The sequence below is a fragment of the Centropristis striata genome, chromosome 12, assembly GCF_030273125.1.
Source record: "Centropristis striata isolate RG_2023a ecotype Rhode Island chromosome 12, C.striata_1.0, whole genome shotgun sequence".
In the NCBI taxonomy this organism is placed as follows: Eukaryota; Metazoa; Chordata; class Actinopteri; order Perciformes; family Serranidae; genus Centropristis; species Centropristis striata.
In genome coordinates this window covers 20,170,869-20,193,282 of record NC_081528.1, presented here as the reverse complement: position 1 = coordinate 20,193,282, position 22,414 = coordinate 20,170,869, and the positions used below count along the sequence as shown (strand labels likewise).

The 22,414-nt window shown below is 37.8% G+C and overlaps 1 protein-coding gene and 5 non-coding genes across 6 annotated transcripts; 5 read left to right on the top strand and 1 right to left on the bottom strand.

The window, feature by feature from the left end:
- The first annotated feature begins 2,620 nt into the window (after positions 1 to 2,620).
- Positions 2,621 to 2,692, top strand: trnaw-cca (transfer RNA tryptophan (anticodon CCA)). The gene has a single exon. It is a non-coding gene; the product is annotated as a tRNA-Trp (tRNA).
- Positions 2,693 to 3,031: 339 nt separating this feature from the next.
- Positions 3,032 to 3,103, top strand: trnaw-cca (transfer RNA tryptophan (anticodon CCA)). The gene has a single exon. It is a non-coding gene; the product is annotated as a tRNA-Trp (tRNA).
- A 2,769-nt stretch (positions 3,104 to 5,872) lies between these two features.
- On the top strand, positions 5,873 to 5,944 carry trnaw-cca (transfer RNA tryptophan (anticodon CCA)). The gene has a single exon. It is a non-coding gene; the product is annotated as a tRNA-Trp (tRNA).
- A 146-nt stretch (positions 5,945 to 6,090) lies between these two features.
- Positions 6,091 to 6,162, top strand: trnag-ccc (transfer RNA glycine (anticodon CCC)). Its single transcript has one exon. It is a non-coding gene; the product is annotated as a tRNA-Gly (tRNA).
- Positions 6,163 to 8,449: 2,287 nt separating this feature from the next.
- Positions 8,450 to 8,521, bottom strand: trnaw-cca (transfer RNA tryptophan (anticodon CCA)). Its single transcript has one exon. It is a non-coding gene; the product is annotated as a tRNA-Trp (tRNA).
- An 8,532-nt stretch (positions 8,522 to 17,053) lies between these two features.
- LOC131982112 (transmembrane protein 271-like) lies at positions 17,054 to 18,985 on the top strand. Its single transcript, XM_059346679.1, has one exon. The coding sequence runs from the start codon at positions 17,848 to 17,850 to the stop codon at positions 18,637 to 18,639; it is 792 nt and encodes a 263-aa protein (XP_059202662.1). The 5' UTR covers positions 17,054 to 17,847; the 3' UTR covers positions 18,640 to 18,985.
- The last annotated feature ends 3,429 nt before the right edge of the window (positions 18,986 to 22,414 follow it).

The window sequence follows — 22,414 nt, the reverse complement described above, 5'->3', positions numbered from 1 at the left end:
TGATATTGTATAGTTAACTTTTGGTGCTTTCACAAAATATTAAGTCAAACCCGACTGATATGGGACTTTGCCAATACTGATTTTGATATATGGCGACCCATATAGTCATTTTTTGAGCTGAAATGAAAATATCCTTTTTTTTTAAATGTGGATTGTTCACAAATATTTCACCACTCTGCAAATGTACCCAGAGAGCTACTTCCTCAAACTTTATTAAATAGTATTGAACATATACATTATAACACTATCAGCCACTTCTGTAAATAACTGAGAAAATAAAGAATAAGTAGGAATAAAATAAATTGCTAAATAAACACCATTACTGTTTAGTTTCATTAAATTGCTAACTATTAAAAAAAAATAGAATAAAAACAAATTAAGAGCTGACACAGTTTAATAATACATTTTAAAAAAGCAAATAACAGCAAGCAACATTTTCTGCAACATATATTTAAAAAAAGTTTTCATAACAGCACATTTCAGACAGCATATACACTGATACGATATGCCTGGACATCCCATAATTGTTTTTTCACTATTTTTGACAAACTTTTGTTAACTCCAACAGTAAATCCTCTCACCTATTTCTCTGAGCCGATCGTTTGATGGGGAATGATGAGCAGGAGACATCCAAGTTCTCAGTTTAACTTCATTTTATTACAATACGTCACGGTTCAAACATCACTTCCCTGATTTACCCAAAAAAGGCGGATCAGTTTATGAAGTCTGGACCCCCCTTCGGTCCGCTGAACCCTCTTTTATATCCTACAGAAGTTTTACTAAGAATGTGGGTAGAACTCTCCAGAAGCTGTGTCCCTCTCGAATGGTTGATTCATCAGTTCTATCAACATCAGGACACGTCATGTCACCAAGTAGAGAAGAAAGTGATCTTTTCTGCTCAGCACACCATGTCCGTGACCCGACCTGTTAACAAAACTTTCAACACAACCTCCTGCCTTGTTATGCCTTGCAGAGATATTAGAGGAGACACAGATTTTGCAATGTTCACATAAGATATAAAAAGTAAAATATATTTTTGTGATTATAGAATCTTACTCTAAATAGGACACAGGAAGTTTGGGCAGATCAAATAAATATATCTAGAGTATTCATAGTTTTAAAACAATATTAGTACATGATCATTGTATCAAAAGCATCTCACATGATTAATCTATAAATGCATAGAGAGAGGGCACACACACAGTTAGTGAATTACGCAGGTACAGACAGTCACCTAGTGACCCCCATGCACAGAGACAGAAACCGATTATTATACACTATACTACCACATGTATCAACAGACTATAATTTGGCAATTTCTAGCATTTTTTTTGCATTTTAAAATGTGACAATATTTGACTAAAATCGACATGCTATAGTATGACTTCTTTTTGAGGGGGTCATTTTTGGACATCCCATACCATGGTGTTTTCTGTTATATCTGGCATATTATGATCTAATATGTATCAACTGTTAACAACTAAAGACTATGTGGCGCAACGGTAGCGTGTCTCACTCCAGATCAGAAGCTTGAGTGTTCAAATCATGTCAGGGTCAGCACTTTATTCATGAGAGTCATAGAAAAGAGGAAGCTTAATGCTGCTATAGATGCTATAACAGTAACAGATGCAGTCACTGTGATTTCACCCATAGCTTTGTGAACTCTGCTTTTAAAGCCTTGACTTCAACAATTCAGACGTTTTTTACAACTAGCGCATGGAAGAAGAATACAGGCCAGAATAATGCTATGTCTCTGCTAACGCCAGTGTAAGAGACATTAAACTCATTAGAAAATGTTTACTGAGGTAATAAATTCAGTGAGAAGTAGGTCTATTTTATAATGGACCTCTGAACAATCACATGGAGAAGTCAGATCAGAAGGTTGCGTGTTCAAATCACGTCAGGGTCAAAGTCTTCCAGTTTGGTAGATGAAGGATTGACAGGATGGCATTGTAAACACAAGCTGTATAACATTACTGGATACAGTGACTGTAATGTAGACAGCTGTTTTAAAGCCTGTTTTGCTGTTTCCATGTTGGTTTTTCTCAAACATTTTTGGTCATTTTGTGGTCATTTTGTGTCTTTTTGGTCAATTCAAGTCCTTTTTTGCTTAATTTTATGTAATTTTTTGATCATTTTGTGTCTTTTTTTGATCATTTTGTGTCATTTTGTGGTCAATTTGATTATTTTGGGTAATTTTGTGTCTTTTCTGACAAATCCCAAAGTAGCAAGTTATTACTTCCCAAGGAGTCTCTGGCTTGAAGCTGACTGTTACACACTCAGTAGGTCAGAATGGACCTTTAAACTGATAGCAAAGGACTTAGATTAAAAGTAACAATAAAATATGAATATATATATATATATATATATATATATATATAAATGCACAGACAGAGAGGTGTTTTAGTTGTTGTCTGCTTCATTATTTGTCCAAAATTCGTCGTGTCAACTGAGTTTGTATGATCTGAACTGTGCGTGTGAGATTCTGTTCAGTGAGCGGGGGTCGCAGACAACATGCATGTTAAATTGGGGGTCGTGACTCAAAAAGGTTGAAAACTCCTGTTCTAATGGACCTTTAAACAATCACATGCAGAAGTTGAGCTGTGTGGCGCTAGATAAGGACTCTGTGGCGCAACGGTAGCGTGTCTGACTCCAGATCAGAAGGTTGCGTGTTCAAATCACGTCAGGGTCAACAGTTTGTTTATGAAAGTCATAGAAAAGGTCAAGCTTAATGTTCCTACAGGCTGTATCATAGTAACAGATGCAGTCATTGTGATTTCACCCATTGGTTTGTGAACTCTGCTTTTAAAGCCTTGACTTCAACATTTCATCCGTCGCCATCTTCGTTTTTTTGCAACTAGCTCATGAAAGAAAAGTACAGGCCAGAATAATGCTATGTCTCTGCTAACGCCAGTGATTGAGACATGAAAAATGTTTACTGAGGTAATAAATTCAGTGAGAAGTAGGTCTATTTTCGAATGGACCTCTAAACAATCAGATCCAGAAGTTGACCTGTGTGGTACTAGATAAAGACTCTGTGGCGCAACGGTAGCGCGTCTGACTCCAGATCAGAAGGTTGTGTGTTCAAATCATGTCAGGGTCAAAATCTTATAGTTTGGTAGATGAAGGATTGACAGGATGGCATTGTATCCAGAAGCTGTGTAACATTACTGGATACAGTGACTGTGATGTAGACTGCTGTTTTAAAGCCTCCAGGTTGACATTTTGGCTGTTTCCATGTTGGTTTTTCTCAAACATTTTGGACATCCCCTAATATGGATTCTTATTGGATTCTTCCAATATTTGGACAAACTATACTACCACATGTTTCAACAGAGTATTTTTAGCCATTTTAAAATTTGACCATTTTTGACAAAAATCGACATGCTATAGTATGAATTTTTTTTAGGAGGTCATTTTTGGACATCCCATCATATGGTGTTTTTCTGTCATTTCTGGCCATATTATGCTCTAATGTGTAGCAACAGACTATAATTGACCCATTTTAAGCATTTTTAGACAAAAATCGACATAAAATAGTTTACCAATAATATTTCTCAACCAATATCAGTCAGGCTCTAATTTTTACACAGGGCTTTGATGAATAATTATCGGTAACGTGGACAGGTGTGGAAAGGAAAAGAATAGAACATCCTGGTAACTTAGAAAACATCACGTCACTTTACTGTATAGAAAATCTAAAACCTGAGAAGATATCTAATCTCTTATCACAATATAGAGTAAATATTGATATATTGCCCAGCCCTAAGTGATAAAAAGCAGATATGATGAAATGCAGAGTTATGCTGCTGCATTCTGATCAATGAGTCACACAACATCACAGCGTTTCACTAAATCTATATCAATTGCTCCAAATGAGCCACTTTCTCGCTATTGGTCCGAGTTTTTTCCCTGTGTGGTCCTCTGAGCTGTGCTGCCAGGAGAAAACTGAACTACCCAGCGAGCCTGTGCGCACACAGCAAATGTATTGACACTCACAGCCTCATGTCCTGGACTCCCTTGGAGCTAGGAAATGGATTTACTCCACTAGATGCAGCTGTTTCTACTTCTACTGACACTACAACACAATCCAGCCCTCCAGTTTCTCACCAAGCAGTTGGTTTTCCAGTAGTGTGTAATTACAGCTTCTCCAAATACTTGATATTTGAGTAGGGCTGCTTGCTTTTCTCTGCTTTTCCTCCTTAGTGTGGAGGACACTGATTGGCAAGATCACGTCATCAGCAGTTATGACATAACTGAGCATGAGAGGAATAATACAGGCAAATGATACGCTGAAAGATTTCCCATCTTGTCTTTTAACTCTACGTATCTGTCTTATGTAAATGAGTGTGAAGTAGATACTTTGTTGACAAAGAGCTGAAATTACAAATCAGGCCACACAACACGTCCAGGCTGCCAAGTGAATATGAATGTTGGCCACGTTGTTTCAACTTAACAAACAAAACAGATCAGGTACCTGCTGCATCACTTCATGCAATGTTTGGAGGACAGGCTTCCCTGGTGGGTAAACCTAAACCGAAAAAACAAAGCGGGGCCCAGAGAGTGTGTAATTAAAATACTAATTAAAGCCAGCACAAGTCCAAACAAACCACCCAGGTTTCTCATGCAATCTGCAGCCTGTGGAAGTTATTAAATACAGGTGAAGAAGACAGACTGCACTGCAGCCAATAATGTGTCTTCTGTTCCGTGTGATGTCCACAACAGCAGTTATCATTTTAAGATGCATGCACAGACATGGTGAATTAACAGGAGACCAGTGTATCGGTAGAGTCCTGGACCAGATCCAGCTCAGTTCTGGGACATCTGTTTCTTCTAAATGGTGAAAAAATGCAGCTAATCCTGTGTGGGACTCTGAAGCCTCTCTGTTTATCATACACTCAGCCACATGTTTTGTTTGTAACACTGAGACACAGGAGCAACTATGCGAGAACCATACAGTGCATGTGAGATTTTTTGAGGGGGAACATATTTGCATAAATACTGTATTTGTCATAACGTAGTTCAATACAGAAAACACACAGTAGAACCTCAGATGAAAGGAACCTGTAAATTAGGCCAAGACATGAAAGTATTCAATGCCCTAATCATCGGGTCTGGCAATAAGACATATAAAAAATGTAATGTCCTATGTAAGGTATAAATGTTTTTTTATTGTTATCAAACGTTAAGACAATAAATGTAAATAGAAAAGAGTTACAAAACAGATTAACCACTCTCCGCAAACACAGACACACAGGTGGATCAAAGTGTAGGTCGACTAGAGAATTCAAAATGGTCCCCCTTTAATACAGAAAAAACAACAGAGAAAAATATACTATAAAAAGTTTACTGTCTATTTCAATTTAATCTAAACAAAATTAAATAATTAGCATTAGAAAAAAAAAAATCCAGCAGAGGGGCCCTTGTTTATTTGATCACTTAATAAACATTTTAAAATGTATCTATTTTTTATTTTTTTTTATTTTTTTACAAAAATCAAGATATAGTATGACTTTATTTGAGAGGTTCAATTTTGGACATCCCATGATATGATGTTTTTCTGTTATTTCTGCCCATAATCTGCTCTAATATGTATCTACAGACTGTTATTGACCCATTTTAAGCATTTTTAAGGATTTTAAAATGTGACAATTTTTGACTAAAATCGACATCAACATATGACTTTCTTTAGGGTGTCATTTTTGGACATCCCATAATATGGTGTTTTTTTTCGCTATTTTGTATGTATCAACAGAGTATCATTAGGCCATTTTTAGGGATTTTAAAATGAGGGGATCATTTTTGGACATCCCATAATATGGTGTTTTTCTGTCAAATCTGGCATATTATGCTCTAACATTAGTTGACTAAAGACTCTGTGGCGCAATGGTAAAGTGTCTGACTCCAGATCAGAAGGTTGCGTGTTCAAATCACGTCAGGGTCAACAGTTTGTGAAAGTCATAGAAAAAGACATTAAACTCATTAGAAAAATGTTTACTGAGGTAATAAATTCAGTGAGAAGTAGGTCTTTTTTCTAATGGACCTCTGAACAATCACATGGAGAAGTTGACCTGTGTGGCACTAAATAAGGACTCTGTGGCGCAACGGTAGTGCATCTGACTCCCGATCAGAAGGTTGTGTGTTCAAATCACGTCAGGGTCAAAGTCTTCCTGTTTGGTAAATGAAGGATTGACAGGATGACATTGTATCTACAAGCTGTGGAACATTACTGGATACAGTGATGTGGACTGCAGTTTTAAAGCCTCCAGGTTGACATTTTGGCTGTTTCCATTTTGGGTTTTCTCAAACAGTGCATGTGCAGAACGATTGGAGTCAAAAGGACGCCATGTTATCAGCTAATGCTAGTGCCAGTGAGCTTGGTTAGCAAAGGGCATGTATCGTTTAAAATGACAAAAATCACATAATATGGTGGGGGTTTTTTGTTGCTATTTTTGGACAAACTATACTACCACATGTATCAACAGATTATAATTGGACCATTTCTAGCATTTTAGCCATTTTTTACTATAATCGACATGCTATAATATGACTTTTTATTGAGGGGGTCATTTTTGGACATCCCAAAATATGGTATTTTTCTGTCATTTTAGGCATATTATGCTGTAATATGTATCAACATACTTTAACAAGACCATTTTCAGCATATTTTAGCATTTTAAAATTTGACCATTTTTGACTAATATCGACACGTATGACTTTTTTTTGAGGGGGTAATTTTTGGCCATATTATGCTCTAATATGTATCAATCGACAGCAATTGACCCATTTTAAGCATTTTTAGGCACTTTAAAATTTTATAATTTTTGAAAAACAATCGACATGCTATAGTAGGACTTTTTTGACAGGGGTTATATTTGGACATCCAGAAATATGGTGTTTTTCTGCAATTTCTGGCACATTATGCTCTAATATGTGTCAACAAGACAATTTTAAGTATTTTCGGGCATTTCAAAATTTGACCATTTTAGACAAAAATCGACATGACTTTTATGACTTTTAATTTCAGGGGGTCATTTTTGGACATCCCATGATGTGGTTTTGTATCAAGGGTTAACTAAAGACTCTGTGGCGCAACGTCTGACTCCAGATCAGAAGGTTGCATGTTCAAATCACGTCAGGGTCAAAGTCTTCCACTTTAGTAGATGAAAGATTAACAGGATGGCATTGTATCCACAAGCTGTATCCATTACTGGATTCTGTGATGTGGACTGCTGCTTTAAAGCCTCCAGCTTGAGATTTTGGCTGTTTCCATCTTGGTTTTTCTCAAACATTTTGGACATCCCATAATATGGTGTTTTTCTGTTATTTCTGGCCATATTATGCTCTAATATGTATCAACTGTTAACAACTGAATTAAAGACGCGCTACCGTTGCGCCACAAAGTCCTTATTTAGTGTCAGTCAGGTCAACTTCTCCATGTGATTGTTTAGAGGTCCATTATAAAATAGACCTACTTCTCACTGAATTTATTACCTCAGTAAACATTTTTCATGTCTCAATCACTTGTGTTAGCAGAGACATAGCATTATTCTGGCCTGTACTTTTCTTTCATGAGCTAGTTGCAAAAAAACGAAGATGGCGATGGACGAAATGTTGACGTCAAGGCTTTAAAAGCAGAGTTCACAAACCAATGGGTGAAATTACAGAAAGGGCATCTGTTACTGTGTTACAGCCTGTAAGAGGATTTTTTTCTATGACTTTCAAGAACAAACTGTTGGCCCCAACATGATTTGAACACACAACCTTCTGATCTGGAGTCCGTCGTGCTACCGTTGCGCCAGAGTTCTTATAAATTGTCAGACAGGTCAAATGGGTCAATTGCTGTCAGTTGATACATATTAGAGCATAATATGGCCAGAAATGACCCCCTCAAAAAAAAGTCATACTATAGCGTGTCGATATTAGTCAAAAATGGTCAAATTTTAAAATGCTAAAATATGCTGAAAATGGTCTTGTTATAGTATGTTGATACATATTACAGCATGATATGCCTAAAATGACAGAAAAATACCATATTTTGGGATGTCCAAAAATGACCCCCTCAATAAAAAGTCATACTATAGCACGTCGATTATAGTCAAAAATGGCCAAATTTTAAAATGCCTAAAAATGCTAGAAATGGTCCAATTATACTCTGTTGATACATGTGGTAGTATAGTTTGTCCAAAAATAGCAACAACCCCCCCCCCCCCCCCCATCTTATTATGTGATTTTTGTCATTTTAAACGATACATGCCCTTTGCTAACCAAGCTCACTGGCACTAGCATTAGCTGATAACATGGCGTCCTTTTGACTCCAAGTGTTCTGCACATGCACTGTTTAAGAAAAACCAACATGAAAACAGACAAAATGCCATCCAGTAATGTTATACAGCTTGTGGATACAATGCCATCCTGTCAATCCTTCATCTACTAAAGTGGAAGACTTTGACCCTGACGTGATTTGAACACGCAACCTTCTGATCTGGAGTCAGACGCGCTACCGTTGCGCCACAGAGTCCTTATCTGGTGCCACACAGTTCAACTTCTCCATGTGATTGTATAAAGGTCCATTAGAACAGTAGTTTTCAACCTTTTTGAGTCACGACCCCCAATTTAACATGCATGTTGTCTGCGACCCCCGCTCACTGAACAGAATCTCACACGCACAGTTCAGATCATACAAACTCAGATGACACAACGAATTTTGGACAAATAATGAAGCAGACAACAACTAAAACACCTCTCTGTCTGTGCATTTATATATATATTTATATTTTATTTGTTACTTTTAATCCAAGTCCTTTGCTATAAGTTTAAAGGTCCATTCCTCCTGAGTGTGTAACAGTCAGCTTCAAGCCAGAGACTCCTTGGAAAGTAATAACTTGCTACTTTGGGATTTGTCAGAAAAGACACAAAATTACCCAAAATAATCAAATTGACCACAAAAGGACTCAAATTGACCACAAAAAGACACAAAATGACCACAAAATGACCAAAAAAGACACAAATTGAGCACAGAATGACCAAAAAAGACACAAAATGACAAGAAAAGACATAAAATGACCAAAAAAAATACACAAAATCACCAAAAAATACACAAAATCACCAAAAAAGACACAAAAAGACTAAACCACATGAACACTTTAACACAGTGGAGACAGAGCTGACTTCAAAAATGATTTGGCGACCCCCATGCATTAGAAAAGAGACCTACTTCTCACTGAATTTATTACCTCAGTAAACATTCATGTCTCTTACACTGGCGTTAGCAGAGACACAGCATTATTCTGGCCTGTACTTTTCTTTCATGAGCTAGTTGCAAAAAAACGAAGATGGCGACGGACGAAAAATGTTGAAGTAAAGGCTTTAAAAGCAGAGTTCACAAAGCTATGGGTGAAATCACAGTGACTGCATCTGTTACTATGATACAGCCTATAGCAGCATTAAGCTTGACCTTTTCTATGACTTTCATGAACAAACTGTTGACCCTGACGTGATTTGAACACCAAACTTCTGATCTGGAGTCAGGCACGCTACCGTTGCGCCACAGAGTCCTTATCTAGTGCCACACAGGTCAACTTCTCCATGTGATCGTTTAGAGGTCTATTAGAAAATAGACCTACTACAATTTTTGACTAAAAAAGACGTGCTATAGTATGATTTTTTTTTTTTAAGGGGATCATTTTTGGACATCCCAAAATATGATGTTTTTTTTGTCATTTCTGGCAATATTGTGCTCTAATGTGTATCACAAGACTGTAATTGACCCATTTTAAGCATTTTTAAGCATTTTAAAATTTGACCATTTTTGACAAAAATGCTAGCAAGCACTAACATTAGTAATCATTTAGAGACATGTTTGAGCAAAATTGCAACATTGACAAATTTAAGTTTATTCGCTCTCCTTGTTGCTCTGTTCTTGGCTCCACTAACTTTTTTAGCATGAGTTAATGGGCTCTTTGTTGATGAATGCTATGCCCACGTTTTGTGGCTGTTTCTGTTTGGAGGTTGGTGAGTAATTTACAGTTGGTTTATCTCATTAAATATGCAACCTGCTGTGACTGTAATTTAAAGGAGGTCAATGAGAGGAGAAAATATGGGCTGGAAAACCAAAACTATTAGCTTAAAGAGGCTAAAATCCTCTGAAGAGCTGCAATAAAATGTAGAGTTAAGAGATGATATTCTGACTTTGTCCCAACAAGTTACACCTTTCATGTTACACATTGTCCTTTGATTCATTGTTAATATAAAAACATTGCTATAGTATGACTTTTTTCATTTTTAAATTTGACTCACCGGAGCACAAAATGTGTATTCATTAGTGGCTGAAAATATAAAATAGTCCCTATTAAATGTACTTTTGCATGAGTTACTCCTGTTTGAGTAACAATAAATAAAACCTACAGTGCCCAGGTCTTATGGGAAATTGTTTAGCCAGTCTAGAAAAGGAAAATTGATTTTTTGGCTCATTAATAAAAATAAAATCAATGGGTTTGAGAATGAAAACCACAGACAGGGTAAAAAGGGAACTTCAATATTATTTAGACAGATTAAAACATATATTTGGCCTGCATAGAAGATTTTATGACCGTAAGAACATTAAAGAATAGCATTGTTATCGTTCTACAGTGTTACTATTTCATAAAAAAGCCAAATACTGGTTTTTTTTTCAAAAAAATCTTCCTTGTTGTCTGTGTTTCAACACACACACATGTGATCATCATCATCATTACACCTCTTCCTTCCAACAAATGAACCACAGTCGTCGTCGTCATCATCATTATCATCATCATCATCATCATCATCATCTCAGGCACTGCTCTGCAATAGAGGGGATAAAATACTTTAATGAAGAATACATGGATATCCATTAACCGAATAGCAGTATTAATCTTCTTCATAGCACAGCAGAACAATCACAATAATTGTACTGAATGTGGAAGAAATGTACTTAATGCCTGAAGGATGATTTATAATAACTTCACTTTCTTTAAGCATAACAAATGAAGTGAGCAGGGTGTTGAACGAACAGACACTGCACACACGAACTGCTACTGCTAGTCTTTATGATTTAATTACATTCTTTGGATTTTATTCTTTTCAGTACTTTGTGCCCTTTACTCTTTGAAAAATATAGTTGACTAGAAGTTCTTTGATTAAAAGTCACACCATGGAAAGCAATTCAAAATATTTATAGCTGAGCCATGAAGTCTTTTATTACACCAAGTAGTTCAAATTAAAATGACCAGGGAAAGAGTTTAAAGTTAAATTGACTTTTGATTACGATTGTGAGGTTAAATGTTAGTAATGGGCTTTGCTTTACTTTTAGATAGTGACTGTTAATGGTGACACTGGTAACAGCGTTAATAGTTGGATATTTAAGAGCTGATACTGTGTTCTAGTACTGAGCCCCAATTTATTCAAAAATAGTGTTGTTTTCTTATTCTAAAGCTACAGCAACTGCTATTTTTATAACAGTGAAACAAACATTACAGAGACATTTACTGTAAATTCTGGTGCACTTAACGCTTCATTGAAGCCATTCTACCAATATTCCTGTAATTGTTTCAGCATGTTACAAAATTAATAATAAAATGATCAATTTATAACGATGAACAACAGAACAATACTCACCTGTTTTTTGTTTTAACAATATCTCATGGTACACAAAAGAAACCCAGAATGTGCACATTGAATAATAGTTTAATTGTGCATTTAAAGCTTGTGTATATAAAACAAAAAGATCATTCTCACTGTACTGCATTTTCAAAATAAAAAAAAATGACAAATGTCATTGTTGTACAAAAATAATTGTTATTGTTGGTAAGTCTCATTGTTTCAATCAATGTATCTTCCAAATATACTTAAATGAGATGTTTAAATAAGCTAAAATAATGGTTCTGAATACTTAAATGTCATCTTTGCCATTTTTCAATGTGCCCCTCTGATTAAACACTGACCTCTCCTTGGCCCCCACAGGAACATTGGTCTAGAACCGCCATACTTACATTTTTCTAGTTAGGGGGAGACCTCTAGTGGCCATAGTTATTATGATGGGTGGGAAACAGGTATAAAGACTGCAAAAGTCCACTTAGTTAGGGGGATGGGTCAAACAATAGCAAATTTTGAACCAGGAGACATGTCACATTTGAAAACAAACCAAACATACAAGATATTTCAACTTAACAATTGGTTTTGTTACGAGGTTAAGAGATGTAACGTGACCACACGCACCATAACAATGTCACAACATGTTTTCCTAAACCTGACCGAGTGACTTTGTTGCCTAAACATAACAAAGTAATTCTGTTTCAAAACACAGTGTACAATAAAACATTAATATATGTAAAGGTTTCCCTTGAACAGTTACTTTTTGCAACATGTCCTCAGATATTAGACAATTAAAACAAGCCAGACATTGCAGACAAAATACATTAGTAATCATTTAGAGACATGTTTGAGCAAAAGTGACAAATTTAATTTTATTCCCTCTCCTTGTAGCTCTGTTCTTGGCTCCACTAACTTTTTTAGCGTGAGTTAGTGGGCTCTTTGTTGATGAATGCTATGTCCGCCAGCTAATTTTTAATTAATTAGTTAATGTTTAAAGTTTGTAACATTTGCTGGCTGTTTCTGTTTGGAGTTTGGTGGGCAATGTACAGTTGGTTTATGTCATGAAAAATTACAAGCCAACTTGCTGTGGCTGTAATTTAGAGAAGGTCAATGAGAGGAGAAATGTGGGCTGGAAAACCAAAACTATTAGCTTAAAGAGGCTAAAATCCTCCAATGAGCTGCAATAAAATGTAGAGTTAAGATATGATTTTCTGTGTCTTTGTCCCAACAAGTGACACCTTTCACATTACACATTGTCATTTGATTCATTGTTAATATAAAAACATTGACTGGTGCAGCTTTAAATACCTTGACCACCTAGCTCCTTTGTTTATTTTCCTTACAGTCTTGCCCATTTGACAGGCCCTGTCCGCTGTCTCATCCTGGCCGGACAGGTCCTCCGCCTCCGTATTGATTCTTTACAGTCTATTCCTCTTTGAGATAAACATAGATTGAGTCCCTCCCAGTTCCAGCCAACAACAGTGGAAGCTGCTTTAGATTCATTAATATTTATAGGCTAACACAGGATTTTACAGGCTGACCTGTCACCGATGTTGTAACTGCTGCCGTAAAACTGCAGCTCCTATGCCGAAGCAGTCTCTTCACAGCTGACTATTGGCACAGCTGAAGCAGTGGGCCCTAAACACACACTCACACACACTGGCGCACAGTGTGACTTGTAGTGATTAAAGCTAAAAAGCAGTTCTTCAAGGGGGAAAAGGTGATTTTTAACCACAATGTGAGGACGCTGAATAGGCCTGGTTTATGTTTGGTTGATCATGTATGAGGCTGTCTCTCTGTCTCTCTTTCTCTTTCTCTCTCTCTCTCTCTCCCTCTATCTCTTTCTCTGTGTCGATCTTACCTATTAGGATGGGAATTACTTTCCTCTTCAGTAGCAGCATCTTCCAGGTTTGTGACCATGACAGGGAAATTGCCTGTGTTATGGAGGTGAGCAGTGCTCTCCTTGTGCCCTGATGAAAGACATATGCTGTTAACAACTTCTGCTTCATCAAATTTACCGGACAATTGAATTCAGTAGTTTTTCTCTAAGACTGCTCCTACTGTGAGCCATTTTCTGAGCTGGCCTGGTCCAAGTTTATTTGTATAGCTCTTAATCACAGTTACAGTCTCAAAAGGCTTCACAACACCCACATTATGGAACAGCAAATGTGAAAATGGTTTAGATCTGCTGATCAGCAAAGTGTGGACATTATACAATACTGGAACACAAGGCTGTGCTTCTTCCTGCTGAAACCTGATGTGTCTGGGTCAAAGATGCGAGCTGATGTGTCCAGTCCGTCTCACTGTTGCTGTTGACATCCTCGGAGCTGCCAGTGGAGTGAGCCACACCCACTGCTACCAAGCAGGACTGCCAATCAATCAATCAATCAATCAATCAATCAATCAATCAGTCAATCAATCAATCAATCAATCAATCAATCAGCAGTTCATCAACACATCATTCACAGCACTTTCTCTTATCTGCAAACCGATGCAAAGTAGCAGTAATGACCTAATTAGAGTCCTGCTCACACACACACACACACACACACACACACACTTACTGGCAGCTGTACTGGTACAGTCAATGAGGTGGCTCATTGTGATGAATGGATGGGAGAGGGCTTTCCCTGGTGTAATTCCCTCACATGCACCAATCAGACGTTTGCATCATTAAGTCAAAAAGTCGAGCTTGTCCTCTGAAAGTTTTTACATCCAAGGTAAATGAATTGGAAACAAATCACATTTAACAACCTGCAATAATCTGCCAGCAGGTCAAACCATGGGATCATTTGACATATTCTTGGACTGATGGTCTCAGATGGTTCCTCCTAAGTTTGGGAACTAATTTTGTAGTTATGAAATGTTTTCAGCTAGTTCTGGTCTATGACACTTCATTCACTGTGTCAGATGAGATGTACCATATAATTATCTGTGTTTATGCATATTTTGTTGTGTGACCTCTTTCCAGCCAATCATGCTTGATGTTGGCTAAGATGAACATGACTCTCCTGCATGGCTGTTCTTCTATCTGCTTCTATCGCATCATAGTGACACAAACAACAACAAAAAACAAACAGATGTGGGTAGATTTGTAAGTAGTTAGGTCAAATGTAATTTTGTAAAATTTCACATTTTGTTTTTGTGTTTGACTTGTGCATGATCATTTTTCTCCAAATACAATAATTTCTTGCCTCTGGTATGATGGCTTATATTAATATTCCCATTTATTGCAATGCAACTAAAAGAAAAAAGTCTTCATGCTAAAGTCAGTTGGGTCACCATTTGGTCTAAACTGAAATATTGATGAAACAAGATGGATTGCCATGGTATTTTCTACATTCATTATCCCCAGAGGATGCTTCCTAAAACTTATGTGTTGGCATTTGTGTTTAATGTCTAAATAACTATCAAAACTTTAACATTTCCACTTTGGTTTATGATCAAATATGGTGCTTTTTTGTCTGTCATTTCTGGCCATATTATGCTCTAATATGTATCAAAAGACTGTTACTGGCCCATTTTTAGCATTTTTAGGCATTTTAAAATTTTAAAATTTGACAAAAATCGACATGACTTTTTTTGAGGGGTCATTTTTGGACATCCCATAATATGTCCCATCTCATATGTGGTGTTTTTTTTTTTTGACAAACTATACTACCATTGGGCAATTTTAGGGATTATTAGGCATTTTAAAATTTGACCATTTTTGACAAAAATCGACATGACTTGACTTTTGTTAAAGGGGATCATTTTTGGACATCCCATAATATGGTGTTTTTCTGTCATTTCTGGCATATTATGTTCTAATATGTATAAAAAGACTGTAAATGGCCCATTTTTAGGATTTTAGGGATTTTAAATTTTGACAATTTGTGATGAAAATTAACTTTTTATTCAAGGGTAATTTTTGGACATCCTATAATATGGTGTTTTTTTCGCTATCTTTTGAAAAACTGTACTACCACATGTATCAACAGAGTATAATTGGGCCATGTTAAGCATTTTTAAGCATTTTAAATTTTGACCATTTTTGACAAAAGTCGACAGGTATGATTGTTTTTCTTCCAGCAAATACCTGCAAAACTAATTTAATTTAGCACATTTACTATAAATAAGCATGTTCAAATAACACTAATACTTTTCTTTTTAGCAGTTCAATGATTTATTATAAGCTGTATCATGTGTGTGTGACTGTATTAAACGCTAAACATCAGCATGTTGTCATTGTGAGCATGTTAGCATGTTGGTATTAGCATGTAGCTGATTATGTGAGCCAGGCAGTTCATCACGCTCCTCCATCCAGCATGAATCCAACCCTAAAGACAAACTATGAACTTTGGGACAAATGGACTCACACTCATACAGTTACTTTTAGACTGTGGGCTGAATCAACTTCTGCTCGGCATTACACCATCGACTTTCGATGACTCACACGATTTGTCCTTCTACATTTGTTTCAGTGCTGAGGAGATTTTCTCAGCAGTCATCTGCTACCTGTAACACCTCTGCTCCTTTATCCCCCTCGGACTGTCTGTGGTCCTCACCAACGCCAAGGTCATTGAAGCACTGAACAAACATGTCACCACCTCCACAACACGGTATGAAGTCAGTGCTAAATAAAACGTGAGAAGTATAGTTTCTCCTACGCCTTGCTGGCGGTAAAGGCTATTTACTGAGAGGTTGGCTGAGAGCAGAGATGTAGAGAGTCCAGTCAGCTGCCATCTGGCCGGGCTGCAGCTTTCAGCACCACGGACAGCGCACACAGCACCGCTGCTCTATTATTAATGCTTTTGTTTAAGATTTCCAGAAAGATCCACCTGACAAACAACAAGCCTTATGCGATGCAAAGATATCACAGTACACTGTAAAAAATGTCTGTAGATTTCACGGGGAAAAACTGATAAACCATGACAGTAAAAGACCGTAAAATGATAAATGGGTTAATTCAGTTTCAGTAACAATGAAACACATATAAATGTATATATCAGCCAAAACAGTATTTTTACAGTTGTTTAAAAAAACATTACTGTAAAATACACTGGCACTGTAACAAAAATATACTGTAATATATACAAACATCACTTTAATTTTTGCATTTATCTTTTGTAAAAAATACTTTTTCCAACTGTTAGATGTACTAAACCATATATCTAACAGAATTATACTGTAATATTTAATGCTAGAATCTGGCCAAAGTATTTTCTTGTCAATTATATGGCAAAAGAGCGTTTCTTTTGATGGAAAAACTTTTTATTTATACGGTAAAAATGGAATAAAATGTCAATCTTAAACGTGAAATCAACAGTGCCAATATCTTTTTACCGTATAAAAAAAACTTCTACCGTATTTTATTATGGTAAAGTTCTGGCAACCACAGCTGCCAGTTTTTTTTACTGTAAAAACAATAGTTTTTTACAGTGTATGTATGTCGTCTACATACACATTGGAATTATATCATTGTAGAATTTATAAATAACCCCAAAAAACATCCACCTTTTAATTATCAGGAACACAGTTTAGTAGCAGTACTAATTAAAATAATCGACTCACGTCCACTGAAACTGATTTTACGACAAGGCTCGGGGCTTTAAAGGGGTGTGAAGAAATTAATGTCCCTGAAAGCCAATGATTTCTGTTCCTGCTGCTGTTTGTTTTTCTCGATCACCAACCAGAAGTCGTTCACCATCCTTTTCATTTAACACCACGACGCCATAAAGTCACTACGGGGCCCCTTGGACACATTTAAAGTCCCTGTAGGAGTGTTGCAGTGATTTGAAGGCCTGTGGGTCATCGGTCATTGGTCCACAGGACCCTCAAGCATCTCAAGACTCAAGCAGCCGCCTCCTTCTCTGCCACAAAAACGCCACACACACCATTCAACCCGGAGACTGAGCGGACTGCAGAGAGACTCTGCTCAGGAGCAGGCGGAGAAAAAAAGGGAAAACTTTTGGTCAGGAGTGCATCAAGAGTCTGATGGGCGGTTAAAGTGACCATTGCTTGTGTATGGATTATCGATAAGTGCGCTGTTGCCATTAGTTATTTATATATTCCTGTAAAAGCGGCGGGGATGCGAGAGAGACGCCACAGTGGCGAGGATCGCCCGCTCTGAACCGGAGGAGTCACCGGCAGATGATGTCCCAATGTGAGAGTGCTTCCAGAGGAGACGGAGGAGAGGACGAAGGAGGATGAAGAAGGGGGGAGAGGGATCGAGAGCGGCAGAGGTGGAATATAATGAAGTTGAGTGGGAAAGGACTGTGCACCGTCTTCTCCAGCACCCTCCTCTTCGTGTGCGCCCTGAGCGAAGTTGTCGTTGGATTAAGATGCTTCTCGTTGGGATCTATGGTGAGAGCGCATTTCCACCTCGGCGCCGCGGCCGGGGCTTTCTACTCCGGGCTACTTGTGGGGATCGGCCAGGTGCTGCTGGGCTCCGCGCTGCTCTGTTGCGTGGACAAACCCGGCTGCAGGAATTTCTTTCTCCTCGGTGTTGTTGTCTTCTTGTTGGGGGTCCTCACCGCCTTCTCCGGCGCGGTGGTGGACGGGGACACGGCTTCTCTGGTGGAGAGGAAATATACCCATTACTGCTTCCACTCTGTGCTTGTGAACCCTGCCTGCGAGCAGCTGAGGGATTACCAGCGGAGTCTGGTCATCTCCACTGTTCTCAGCACCTTGGAGTGCCTCCTCGGGCTCATCAACCTGCTGGTCATCAAAGGGTACAAAACCGCGCAGTTTTCTAGGAACCGGCAGTCTCAGAGGCAGCGCGCCGGGGCCATCCTGTTCAGCGAGGAGCGGGACTGCTCCTCGGCGGATTTCCAGCCGGTGTCTTACATCAATCTGGGTGTTTTTAACGTGTTTGACGAGACAGGTGCAGAAGTGCAGTGCGGGGGACACCCGTCAATCGAACTGCCGGGATACTCGCCCACGGACCCGGAGCTCAATCATTGCTTCCCGTTCTCCTACCCGCTCCCCAGCGAACTGCCGCCCGCGTACGAAGACATTTTCCCCGCTGAGGCATGCAACACATAGCCGCTCTGGAGCAGCCCCCCCTCTGCTGTGACAATCAATGACTTTGTGCTTTAAACAATCCCCTTCTTCTTCTTATCCACTTCCTCCTCCAACAGCAGTAAGTCACACAAGAGGACAACAGCAGTGGGTTTCCATTCACCTGATCCATTCTGATATTTTCTTACATCTGCCTGGTATTGTGCATCACCAGTCAGACTCATGTAGATGATCAAAGTGAGACAGGCCCAGACAGTGCAGACAGATCAAGGCCCATAAACGCAACAGCTTGCTAGTATAACAAAAAGCAGAGTTTGTGTTTTGAATGTTTGCTGTTAACATTTTTACTTGTGAATAAAAAGTGTATTTAACCTCATCTGACGTCATTAAGCTGCTGCCAGTAGAAATCCTGTTGGTTTAAAAAAAAAAACCACACAACTCAATTTCAAGACTTCAACCACATCTTCTGGTTGTTGTGGGGCTGTGTAGTAAAGCAATCTAATCTTTCTATTTTATAATAATCAAGAGTCATGTAGTCTACTATATACAGTCATGGAAAATATTAGACCACCCATGTTTTCTTCAATTTCTTATTCATTTTAATGCCTGGTACAACTAAAGGTACCTTTCTTTGGACAAATGTAATAATAACAACAACTTTGTTTTCTTGATAATGACCAACATCATTATTAAGAAAACCATGGAAAATGTCTAGATATCAGCTCTTAAATTAAACTCTTATGAGCTATTTTTGTTGTTATCATTATATTTGTCCAAACAAATGTACCTTTAGTTGTACCAGGCATTAAAATGAACAAGAAAGTGAAGAAAAAGGGTGGTCTAATATTTTTTTCCCATGACTGTATGCAGCTGTTTTCTCATCATCAGCATCTGGGAACATACCAGGAATACGTGGTCTTCATGCTATAATACTGAAGAGAAAACAAAGTTTAAAGGCACACTGCAGTGATTGATCATTTGCTTTTATAAAGTTGGGGGAACTTCTAGGAGATACATCTAAAAAAGGGTTTTCAAAATCCAACTGGCAGAGGCCAAAATGTCTTCTACCTCTAACTTTTAAACCCAAGTGTGGGTCCAAAAACACTGAATCCTACATTTACCATAATGCAACAGTGATGAATACATTTTTCATTAGACTGTTCTGGTCTGGCTGGAAAACATCTTCCAAATTGCACACCCTCAGTTTGTAACACAGGCTTTTCCTTTATAAATTTGAAGTTTCCAAGCCAAAGGTGTTCCTTTTTTGTTTTTTTAAATTGGCAAATGGTTAATATATAAAATAAAGGTAACCAATGACAGCACATACAGAATCAAATGTTATTAATACCAAATAATGTAAAATACATAAAATTAAAACAATAAGGTAATAAAAGATGTAAAAAATAAAAATGACTTATTATTTTTTATAATTTAAATAAATAAATGAAGAAATCAGGTGTAAAAATACAAACAGGTAGGCTATAAACATATTTCATCAGAGGTTTAAGGAGGATCCAATCATTTTTCAAAATCTTACTACTTTTTTGTGATTTTTGTGAGAATTCAGTTCTAGGAGAAAAGGTAAGAGTTAACCCTCATGACATCACAGCTTGCAGTGCTCCTCAGAGCGCCACATGACATTATACAGTCATGGAAAAAATTATTAGACCACCCTTGTTTTCTTCAATGTCTTGTTCATTCTAATGCCTGGTACAACAAAAGGTACATTTGTTTGGACAAATATAATGATACCAACAAAAATAGCTCATAAGAGTTTAATTTAATAGCTGATATCTAGACAATTTCTATGGTTTTCTTGATAATGATTTTGGTTATTATCAAGAAAACCATGGGAATTGTCTAGATATCAGCTCTTAAATTAAACTCTTATGAGCTATTTTTGTTGGTATCATTATATTTGTCTAAACAAATGTTGAAGAAATAGGAAAAAACAAGGGTGGTCTAATAATTTTTTCCATGACTGTATACCAGTTATATACTCCTCATGACAAGCAAAGTGAAAAATTGGTGTTGTGCACCTTTAATGTTCAGCCTCAGGTCACAGATAAGCAGGTAAAACTGATAGAACTGCTACTCATAATAATGAGTATGTGGGAGGAAACAGGGGGACAGCAAATGCACCGTTACTCATTTGCTTAAAGTAGCAGGAGGGGTAATGATACAAAATCCTTCATTTTGGGGGTCTTTTAATGCTCCCTCGGACGCAGCCGGCTGTCCGGATATGATACAGATGGCAGGTGGTCTAATTTAAAAAGATTGAAACTGTGCCGCTCTGCTTCTCATACTGTTCCATTTGATGTGACTTGAAATAATTTATTAACTCCACCGCACACAAATAAGCCCATCAGCTCTCAGCACGGATCCTCCCGGGACCATCAAAACATTTTCAACCTCACTGTTGCTAATTTCACTTAACAGCTAGAACAGTGACAGGAAATAAAGGCTGTCATCATTATGTGCCCACCTTTAGACAACGCTGCTCTGTGGTAAATCAAATTGAAATGGCCCCTTTTTTTCCCTTAAAATTAAAGCCCTCAAATGAGCCTCCGCGGCCAAATTTCTGTTCAGGGGCACTTTGAGAGGGAGAAACTTTAAGAAGCATCGACTGGCTCAGTGTAATAATCCTCCTCTTATCCTTTTCAAACCGTGAGATGATGCTTTCCACTCTCATTCTACTTAAGTCTGGCTTTGAGTGCCAGGGCTGAATACAGGATAGAGGTGGGGAGAAAAAACCCCTGCTCTTCTCTTCTAAAATTTCATGCCAGTAAAAAAATAAAGCTAAGATTAAGCCAGCGACCGACAAGAGAACAAAGGAGGTCTTCAGGGAGCTGGTGTCCTAAAAGTTTCATGGAGGGGCGTCCAAAGAAAGATGCAAACAAAGCGGAGAGCTCTGTCTGCTGTGAGAAGGCTTTAGGTTCAGACCCTTTCAAACAAATAAGGTGTGCACCCTTGCCAGCAGCAACTCTTCAACCTGCAGCAAAGACACACAGGTCAGCAGTATCACACAGAGCTTAATGAGGGAGCTGGCCTAGATATGTTTCTTTTTAATCTCCTTGCAAAAGTGGGATAATAGATACATAGAGAAAGTATTTCTGTCTTCTTTCGTAACTCTTAACACCTTGAATAAAGTACAATGTTGGGTTTTGTGAGGATCGTGTGTAGGAGCTGGTGCAGTGAAGCAATGCTGCTTCTGTTGCATATTTTTTTCTATCATGCACGGTGCTTGTTACTCCCCCAGAAAGGGTCGAAAAATTCAATAACTGAAGAAAAAAAAGTCGACAAGCAGCTGAGGTAAATAGGCATCGTTGGTTTTACTCGACTGCCTATGAATGGGATCTTTAGGAGACTTCACGTGCTAGAAATAAAGCTAAAATTTACACACTGGTATATGAAACTCTAGTCTGAAATGGTGCTGCGATCCCCTTATTAAATCTCTGGAACTTTACTAGCTTTGTTTGCACTAGGAGTTATTGGACTGAAGACGTCTTCCATTTCCATTTTCCAGTTGATTGTGTGGTTAAGCTGAGCATACAGAGAGATTTCATATATTTTCAGGATGCACAAAGTCTATTTACATACAGAGTCAATGCAATAATGTCCACAATATACACAAGTCAAACTGTGCACAAATATCAGCACAAGATGGATTTAAATTGCTGATTATATCTTCAAGAGACTCGTGCAGATGCCCAGAATAACATTTTCTGACATTTACTGCTAAAAATCTATTTCATTGACAACATGGGAAAGTTATCTGGCAGATTTTATTTCACAGACA

Excerpts from the sequence above, each read along its gene's own strand:
- LOC131982112 (XM_059346679.1), top strand. The coding sequence starts at position 17,848 with ATGAAGTTGAGTGGGAAAGGACTGTGCACCGTCTTCTCCAGCACCCTC.